This window comes from Apteryx mantelli, chromosome 16 (genome assembly GCF_036417845.1).
Source record: "Apteryx mantelli isolate bAptMan1 chromosome 16, bAptMan1.hap1, whole genome shotgun sequence".
NCBI classification, from domain to species: Eukaryota; Metazoa; Chordata; class Aves; order Apterygiformes; family Apterygidae; genus Apteryx; species Apteryx mantelli.
In genome coordinates this window covers 9,060,477-9,070,631 of record NC_089993.1, presented here as the reverse complement: position 1 = coordinate 9,070,631, position 10,155 = coordinate 9,060,477, and the positions used below count along the sequence as shown (strand labels likewise).

Below are 10,155 nucleotides of genomic sequence, written 5' to 3'. Positions count from 1 at the left end.
GGGGCAGCCGGGCCCCGCGCCCGGCCCCTCGGGGGGACCCGGCGGCCCCGGCTCCGAGCGCGCCCCCGGGCAGCCCCGGCGCGGCCGAGCGCGGCGCGGAGCAGCCGTGACTCATTCGGAAAGCGAAAGTGAAGCGGCGGCCACGTGTTTTCGCAGAAGGCAGGGGAGGAGCCGGCGGGCAGGGAAACGGCACCGACGCGTTAAATAGAAAGCAGAGGCGATGCGCGGCCCCAGAGCGCTGGAGGTGCCGCCCGGGCGCGGCGCAGCCCCGCGCAGCCCCGGCGCCAGGCAGGGCCCCCGCGCGGAGGATGCTCAGGCGCCCGCCGCGGGCAGCACTCGCCGCGGGCAGCACTAGCCGCGCCGCGCCGGCCCGCGTGTGTGCAGCGCGCCCCGGGGACGGCGCTACCCGCGGCGCCGAGGGCGAAGGTAAGGGTGCTCTCTTTCTAACGGGGTCCTCGCAAGCCGCAACGTGCACCGACCCCTCCGGCGCCGCAGCCAGAAGAGGTCAGGTTCCGGAGGCACGGCGAGCCCGCCCTGCCTGTTGTGCGGGAGCGGGGGGGCTCCTCCGAGTGGTGCTTCTGTTGTTTTCTTTTCCCCTCCTCCCTTTTCGGCTCTGTGTTCCCGTTCAAGACGGAGCCCTTCGCGCCTGGTATAAAATAGCTGGAAAAACAATAAAGCGAACACGCAGCAGCGGCTGTGCACGGCACCGCGCGCCTCCGCGGACCGGCGGGACGAGGCGCCCGGTGCGCGGCGCCGGCCCGAGGCCTGGCGTGCCCGCGTCCGCCGGCGCCCTCGGCAGCGGCACGGCGAACTGCCCCCTCGGGGACGGACGGCTTGCGCTAAGGAGCTTGCGATTTTTAGATCCTGAGCTTAGTGGCTTTTTCTCACCGCATGCCCCGAGATTCAGTTTTTAAACTTTCAAGGCTGAGCGATAATCCTGGCCCAGTAATTGGAAAAATTGACATCAGTTTCCATCTGCTGGGTAAAGAAAGCCCAGTGCTACGTTCAGCCTGTTAAGTTATTTGCCAGCATGAGGATTGTACAAACCTGTTTGCCGCTTCAGGAGGTAATATGACCTTAAATGAAACCAAATGTCAACTTGTTAAATTAGCACAGACAGGAATCCAGTTATGTACTTTCTTTGAAATCTGCATTAGCATGTTACCCTGAAGCGTAAGATGGCCGAGGGATTCATTTCTGAGAATACTTAAAGGTTTCTCAACAAGCTGCTGCTGCAGATCTATATCTGACTATAGGGATAAATCCTAAAATCTATGCTTGCCAGTAAGGTCAAGGCAGCCAGCGGAGATGTATCGAACCACATTGTCAGAGGGAGACATTTCAGGCCAAACTCATTCCTGGAGCAGCACTGCTAATTCCTTTGAAGTAACACAAGGGATGAATTTAGTCCCTCATGCTGAAAGATATATCAATAGGAAGCAATTTAGATTGGGCCACTTAAAGTGCATGTAATACAAAAAGAGAGAGACAGAGGAGTAATGCTTTAAGGGTTCACAGAGGTTGATTTGTGTAAGCTAGTGAGGCTGTAGCCTTACTATCCCCAGGGAAAGTTGGGGGAATAGGAAATTGCCTTTTATGGCAGAGCCTCGGATTTAGAGGAGAGAGGAAAGTAGTTTTAGGATTGCTGTGTAAATTGGCAGTGTTACAGGCTGCCCTTCCAAGTTGCACTTAATTGCACAGTGGCACCTATTCATGTTACCCTCTCTTCCCCGGTTATCTGGAGGCTCGCGCACAGCTGCAGGTTTACGTTTCCTTTACCCACTTTCTCCTTTTTGCACAATGCACCAACAACAAATGTGTTTTCTGCGTTCAGACGTCTGTGTGGAGTGGGGGAAGGGAAAGAGGGAGCTGGAAGGATATTGGTAACTGGGTCTTAAAACCTTGTTGCTTTGTTTTCTAAGAACTTGAGAATCTGTTGGAGCGAGTACAGGATAACATCTCAATAAGAGGTTCCTGCCATTTGACTCAGTCTCAATGCTGATACATTTCTATGGCTTGCAGCAGGGAAACCACATTAGCCTTTGCAGCTAATGTGGTTAATCATCCCTGCTGAATATTTTTGGAGGTTTGGACTTTGCAATAGTAATAGACTGTTAATCTTGTCAGAAGGTGAGCAGTTGTTTGCCCAGTGTAAGTTGGCAAATGAATATTTTATTATTTTATAATGGGCAGGATGGATATGAATGGAAGACTTGGTCATTCAGAGATTGCAGCGGCTTTTCCGAGGTGATCTAACACTGTGTCTCTCTTTGGCATTTCAGAATAGCCACTGGAAAGCTGCCCTGCCGTAGCCGCTGACGCTATGGAAGACCGCATCCGCTGGCCTAGTCTGTAGGATGGTAGCGCACAGCAAGGTGTCAGCAGATAATGCAGTTGCAGCAGACCCGAGATGTCTACTTGACCCTCCAGCACGGGATCGTTCGCAGGCTCGAGTCTACCACGGCCCTGGCCGGCCCAGCACTGTGCAGGCGCAGAGCAACACGCACTTCCGAACCTTCCGCTCTCAGGCGGATTTCAGTAGCATCACGCGGGCGAGCACCCTGCTGGACGCCTGCGGCTTCTACTGGGGACCGCTGTCTGTCAACGCTGCCCATGAGAAGCTGAAGTCGGAGCCTGAGGGCACCTTCCTCATCAGGGACAGCACGCAGAAGAACTGCTTCTTTGCCATCAGTGTTAAGACTGCGACTGGACCCACCAGCATCCGAATAAACTTTCAGACTGGGCGTTTCAGCCTGGATGGCAGCAAGGAGAGTTTTGACTGTCTTTTTAAGCTGCTGGAACATTACATAAGCTCCCCCAGGAAGGTACTGGTTACCCCCCTGCGCAAAGTCCGTGTGCAGCCCTTGCAGGAACTCTGCCGGAAGAGCATCGTGAAAACTTTTGGAAGGGAAAATTTAAGCCAGATCCCTCTCAATCCAGTTTTAAAGGACTATCTGAAATCCTTCCCATTTCAGATATAAATACAGCATTAACTGTACAGGGGTGTGCGAGTGAGATGTGTAAAGAAATCCAGCTTCCTGGGTTTTTAACCATGTTTGACAGTGAGCAAACTTATTTTTGTAGCAACTTACTGTATTTTGGGATGGAACTTGAACACTTGACTTCTAATGTTTACAAAAACTGTTTGCACAAACCTGGGGTTTTAAAGCCCTGGCATCATTTTTCTGCTAAGCAGAATATTTTATTTTATAATATTTTTAATGATATTAACATAATAAACTTTATTGTGAAAGTTTTTATAAAAAAAAGCATCTGACTGTTGTTAGTTTTATGGGCTCTGGTACCTGATCATGCTAACAAATTTTAACTGCTAAGTGAGTATATAAGTGCAGACAGCAGATCAGATCTTAATGGGGTCCAGTGCCTTGCCCTACCAAGCTAGCCTATTGTTTTGGTGCTAGTCTAGCAGATAAAGGCCCCAAATAGCTTAAAACAAAGATGTAAATGAGTAGAAAATGGACTCAGGATGAATCTGCCAGTCTGTAGCTCCCTTCTGGCTACATGAGAGCAGGAACAGTGTGTTAAGACTACAGGGGTGTATAGTTTGTGAGAGATGAATCAAACCCTTAGCTGAACCAATTGCACTAACTCTGGTTTGCCTGACTTCTATTAAAAGCTACAAGGCCCTAAGCAAGAAAAGGTTGCTGTCTGACATAACCAAACCACATGAACGTCAGCGAGGAAAAATAAAACTCTCCAGAAATGCCATTCACACACTTTAACAGGACATGAACACTGTATCATTATGATGCCCTAGGGGAAGGGATGTGTGTGTTCTTTTTAAATCAACATGCACAAAAAAGCAAAGGTGCAGAGATCTTTAATTTTTTTTTTAATAAAGGTGGTTCTAGTTTTAAATAGCTGGTGACTTACAGCACACAGGCTTTTTCTACCTTTGCTAGGATCTTTTAAAAGAATTTGTCACTTAGTGCCCAATAATAGGATCCAGAGAGCATAATCCTGTAGATTTGCAGCTTTAATTTCTGATGGCTAAACTGCGTTCAGAGATGGTAGAAAAACATTAGACTGTTTTGTAGCATTTCTTGTAGGAAATTAGCAAAGGCTCCACTAGATTTCTATCTGCTTATAAAATGCAAGATCAGTGGCCTGTAGAGCTGTAAATGTGAATGACTGAGTCACCAAATTTGGCAAAATATCACCTGAATTATGATAAAATGTGATTTCCACCCCTGTCCAGCATTTACTGAAATCCATGAAAAATAGGCTTAGAAAATGAACTGAACCAAATTACTTCAAAGAAGGCACAGAATCTTTTGCAGAAAGGTAATCTCTCAGCACAGATTTGTGCTTCTTACAGTGCCTGTGGGCAGTAAATGAAGTCATCTGCAGAGTTTGGAAGTTAAGAGGTCTCTCTCTGTACCATAATTCACATTCCTTTTAAAGCTAATGCCACTTTTAGGAAACTGAGTACTTCTTATGTAGTGTTCCCTACTGAATAATTTGCATAATATAACATACTCTAAAAAAATTCAACTTTTATATCATTGGCACTTCTTTGGCATAAACAGGGTTCCTGCTCAAACATGACTAAGGATCGCTCACAGTGCATTGGACATTGTGAAAAAGGGAAAAATAAAGAACAGGTGGGCAGAATCATATGACCCTTCACTGCTGCTCTAAAATTTTTCTTTGGATCTGTCCCACCTAGTAGCCTTCCATCTCTTGTCAGCAATCCCTGGCTAAGATTATCAGACAGCATTTCTGTTTAAATCTAGAACTGGAATTACTTGCCAAGGCTGTGTTTTCCCACAGCTGCTGTAAAGAACCAATATAAATTGGGGAAGTACTGTATGTCTTGCTATGCAGCAGATATGACAACAGAGGAAAGCAATTGCCTGAATGCAAATGGCTTTCAGAAGTCAAATTGAAGAAAAGCAGCCTTTGTAGGGTGAAGGCTGCCAAACTGGTTTGCAGTCAGCAGGAATTATTGTCCCTTTCCCCCTCCTCTTTTCCCAGACCTGTACTGTAGTATCTTTTAACTCTTCAGGCCCCAAATGAAAGGCACTTGCCTCAATATACAAGGAGTGCCCATATGACAGCATTAGTGGTAGAACAAGCAAAACCAAACAAAAATAGACCTAGATAGATGGTGATGGGCTGCCCCGGGAAAGGCACAGAATGAAAAGCATATAGATTCAGCCCTTGTAGTTTTCTTCCTGGCAGAAACAAACCTCCTTTCTTCCTCTCTCCTTTTATTGTTGTACAGTAAGTTTAGCAGAAATGACCCATATCCTCCCAAGTTAAGTGCCTAAATTTCTTGGAAGATATGGACATTTTGTTCTTAATATGAAATGAAGATATGGGGTAGCCTGGATAAATATAAGCAAAGCTATATTTACAGGACAAACAGGCCAGACATACAAAAGACCATCTATAAAAGAAAAAAGGAGGCAAAACTGGCTTGTCTTTAAACTATCTATCTTTTCATCTGCCTTATTCTGCTCTTTCATGCTTGCCCACCTGCTCTTCCTCCCTCCCTCCACCCTCTCAGGGTGTTTTCCAACACACAATACAGTGCCAGGCAGATCCTCTTTCTAGCAGATGTCTGTAGGCTGCTCCAAAACAACTGAGAAATCCTTATAACAGTTTGTGCTTCCCTGATCTCACCCCAGCCTGTCCTGTGTAAGAGCTAGCAACTGCCTCCGAAACAGCAGCTTACCTGCCTGCACCCACTGCTGGACGCTGCCGCATCTAAGGGGCATGGCGCAGGTCTCCTGAAGGCTTCTGTGGTGATATCAGCTGGGAAATCTCTCCTTCTCTTGTATATAAAGTACCAGCAAGGTCAGATAGGGAATTCCCTGTATTCTCCACCTACAGCAATGGAAACACATAATAGCACAGTGGTTTCAGCTCTACACTAAATGCTACATAAGCAGCAGTGTGTCAGTGCCTCCCCCTCTTCCCCAGCCTCTTTCCTCTACCCTTTTCACTCCTGGCCGTGGCTGGAAAGTGAAGTAAACAGTCAATCTGCTAAAGGACTAAGGAAGGATTTGAACAGTGCTCAGGAGCAGAACAAAGTTACATTTTCCAAAGAGACTGTAAGATTTACAGTCAGTAGGGAACAGGCAGTTTAAAAATAATACCCTGAGCAGAAGGTGTGTATGACCAGCTGGGGCATCCAGGGGCTCTGCAGGAGGGGCCAGGCAGCGGTGGTCACACACAGAGCCACCACCACCACGACATTCCTGGGCAATGCAAGGGCACCGAGGCCAAGACTTCCTCATGTTTTTAAGAATGAACCAGACTTGTGCTTTCAGAGCAACTTAGTTTACATAACACGCTGCAGCTGTAAAACACTCGCTCACAAATGGAGCTAATTAATATAACTGCAGGTGTCCAGCAAACCTGGTTAACTTAGCCATGAAGGGTTATTGGATGCTCAATAGGAGCCTCTTAAATGACAAACATAACCTCACGCGCCGTGAGGCTGTGGTCACACTAATTCTGTTACAATTGAGGTCATTTACAAGAAGTGAGGCTCCAGCTGCAGTCAGCACTGATGCTATTTTCAACAGTCAAGAAGAAAGTGTCCCTTAGGGCAACATGCTGACTGTGTCTAGACATCAATACTCCTCACCCAGCTTGTACTTTATCCTCTGATGAACAATTTATTCACCTCCTGATTGTTCTTTTCAGATCCAGTGTCATCCTTTTACGTTGCATTGGACACTCATTCAGTCCCTCACCCTCCGGCCGTCCTCCCATTCATGAAGCTGTCAGCTTTGCAAGCTGTGCAAATTCATGTACTTGAGCTTTGAGACGAAGCAGCTCCATTCTGACTGCGTTGCCTTCAGTGCAGTCAAAGTACAAACCAACAGCACGCGCAGCAGACTTCCAGGGTGTTTCTCTTGACTGCACAGAAGCCCCTTTCAAGCCTTTTCATTGCTGCTTTGTTTTCATACCCTTGTACCCTACTCAGATGTTGTCACTGTATATGACTTTTTCCTCAACAGCTGTTTCCCAGCATATTAGCCATATTTGCTACACCTGGCTTCAATTTCCTCTTGCTGTCACCATGGAAAAATAGAAAAACAGGCCCGCAGAGAGCATAAAGGAAAGGAGCAACCCCTCCTGCCCCTTCCAGCAAGTACGCTCTGTTCAAGTATGGCAAAGCAGCAAATGTCAAGGAGTCAGAATATAAAATCCTGACTAACAGAATGAGTGAGCTAGCCACATGCCGAAAGTATTTGCCCTCTGCTTGGACCTCAGTAACATGTTTTGGACTCAGCTGTTGAGGGAAGAATGATAGAGATGATGTTTGTGCATTGCAAAATAAATAGCCTATAGTCTTCAATGATGAGAGAGGCAGATATCATGAGGATGGCATAGCAGCCAGAGTAAAACAAATAACTAACTACACAACAGGCCATGCTGCTTAGTTTGCTCAGCTTACTTCTTTCTACTTGTCTTGGTAACATTAGCAAGGAAAAGTAGCATCACCTTTCTTTTGTCATTTTAATCTCAGTTATAGATTTTTTTTTTGTAGCTCCCAGCCATGCAGAAGCCTGATGTCTCCAGCCATCACGCAGTAAGAGCTCTGTGTCCTTCCATGAATCACTACTGCCTGGCCTGCTTCTGCTCTTGATCAGAAAGGTTCACCTTCTTTAACAAAGAGGCTTTTGCTTTTTGGTTCCCTGCTGCTAACTGAAATAAAGCCATTATGAAGATTTGCCTATCCTATTCTGAATAAAGTCCACTGGCTACTGTGCTATGCTTGCAGGTGTGCATATTCCCTCCAAACAGGTCTGTGGAGGTGAAGTTCTGACTGAGTGGTAAAAAAAAGGGAATGTTCTTTACATCACTATTATATTTGTAAGCAGAGGCTTCTTACACACGCATCTATTGCCACTTACCACTTCTTTCACAGAAATACTTATACATCTTGCATTATAGGTACATCCAAAATATCTATTTGTAAATAGCTTGAGTGATGCATGGCAGAGAAAGACATGCCTCTTTCTTCCCAACATAATTCATTCTTTTTTTAAGCCTATTTTTGTTACAAAAAATGGACATTTGGTTAATCCTAATAATATCCTTGGTTATATGTGATTCTGAATTCTGTAATCTATAGCTGTCTGCATTGAATACAGTGGGCCAAAATATGCTCAGATTTACAGTGAGATATTGCATGGCCACCAGTGGAAGATCCAGACCTGTACCAGTGTACCTGACCTGAGCAGACCCTCTGACCCAGACACACCTACGCTCACAGTATTACATTGGGTCAGCAAGTATACACTGTGTCGTTAGCTTAAGGCAATTTGTGGATCAGATCTAGTGATCATCAGTGAGCCATTAGTTCTACAAAGCCTCTTTATTTATATTTTATAGCACCTTTGCCATAACAGTTGAAGCCTAGGAGATACCCACACATTCATCTAGTGTGACTTTCTCTATAAAAAAAGGCCTCAGAATTTTTACCTCACCAGGAGTTTTTTGCAGTGCAGAAGTTATTCCTGCACAGCACACAGTCATTCCTGCTATGTAAGTGAACTTTATCAAAGCCAGTTATGAGCAATTAAACTTTAGCAGAGTTTTTATACAGACATCCAAGCTCAACTGAAAGACTTCAAGCAATGATGAATTTACTGTGTTTCTTCCTGTGCTGTTCCACCAGTTACTACTATACCTTGCCATTACAATGCAACTTGTTTTTTCCAATCATTAACATGTCAGGCCAATTACAGGCCTCTTTCCATTTGGGATTACAGTACTAGTGTGATATGACTGCAAGTGCACTGTCTCATTGACTAAGCTGTGTTTCTGAAGAACATAGAGGTAAAAACGTGACAGAAGACTGAAGACTCCTTTGGAGCAGGATGCTGTGAGCTGGTCATGACAGCACTGTGAAGCAGAGAAGCCTCAATTTAAAGTGAAATTAAAGACCAAATCACAACACTGAGATTCAAAAAGAGGCTGTCTATTATCTAAGGAAAATAATATAAGCATTTCAAATACCTGCAGTAGGAGTATGCCAGATGACAATTTAAGTTGTGACTAAAAACAAGGACGGTGTTCATAACTAAGAACAAAGTTCTGTTTGCTTCCCTCTGGTCAGAAGTAAAAGCCATTCAGAGTAGAGCTCGCTGTGCTAGCACAGTGAGTAGTGGGGAGAGAAAAAGCCCAAAAGCAGATTGTGGGAAGCTTTTTCTTCTTACCTGACAGACTGGAGCTGGGCACAAGACCGTCTCGTTTTACATAAGGTGAGCTAGTAGCCACCTAGGACTTACTGAGGTTGGTAACAAGAGAAGGAGGAAAGCCTTGACCATCACTCTTACTAAAGCATGTTGGGAAAGGAGAGGATTTTGAAGTCTTTATAAATCAAATTCCTCACTCTTTCAGGCAGTCCAAATGCAGATAGTAAAGAAGCAGCAACTACTGTGAGGAGGCAGTGAAGAGTTAACAGGACTGAAGAAGTTTGCCAATTGATATGTGCAAGAACTGATAGGCAAAGCTGTTGAACAGAAGAGTTAACAGGACTAAAGAAGTCTACCAACGGATATGCGCAAGGATTGATATGCGCAAGGCTGTGGAATAGAAGAATTAACAAGACAAAAGCAGTCTGCCACCTGGAATCTGCATGGACCCCCAGGGAGGGGAGAAGCGATAGGAAGGTATCGTGGTCTTGCCTCTCTAACAGGGTCTTCCCAAGCAGACAAACAAACAGTCCTGGGACTGTGAAACTCGCAGAGGTCAGCAAAAGCAGTGTTTGCCCAGAGCTCCAGCCGTATAAAAAGAGACTTGGGAGCTAAGAAAGTTTGAGCAGGGATGGGAACATGACCTGATCATCCTCTCTGGCTGGAGGTGAGTATCCCCCCTCCCCTTTTCCTGGGACACTGGGTTAAGGTAACTCCTCGAGGTTGAGAGTCCCCTCACTAGGAGAGTGAACAAGAAAGATTTCAAGTAGGGATAAGCAGTGCTTCCAATTAATAGCACAGTAACTGATGGTTTTGGATCATCCTTTCTAAATTAGTAATCACATTATTTTAATGGATGTTACTAATCCAAGAGATTGTGTGAGGAAATAAACATATTTTTTTATTATGTTACTGTCTCAGTCGTTGCTATTGAACCTTCATAGCGTGACACACTGTACTAAAATAAGATGTG

The 10,155-nt window shown here is 45.5% G+C and overlaps 1 protein-coding gene across 2 annotated transcripts; it reads left to right on the top strand.

Moving 5' to 3' along the window:
- Positions 1 to 355: 355 nt before the first annotated feature.
- SOCS1 (suppressor of cytokine signaling 1) lies at positions 356 to 3,170 on the top strand. 2 transcript variants are annotated; one of them, XM_067306278.1, is made up of 2 exons: positions 356 to 426; positions 2,283 to 3,170. In XM_067306278.1, the coding sequence occupies exon 2, from the start codon at positions 2,358 to 2,360 to the stop codon at positions 2,979 to 2,981; it is 624 nt and encodes a 207-aa protein (XP_067162379.1). In that variant the 5' UTR covers positions 356 to 426; positions 2,283 to 2,357; the 3' UTR covers positions 2,982 to 3,170. The 2 variants fall into 2 exon arrangements, with proteins under 2 accessions (XP_067162379.1, XP_013795663.1); XM_013940209.2 differs by lacking the exon at positions 356 to 426 and adding an exon at positions 915 to 1,066.
- The last annotated feature ends 6,985 nt before the right edge of the window (positions 3,171 to 10,155 follow it).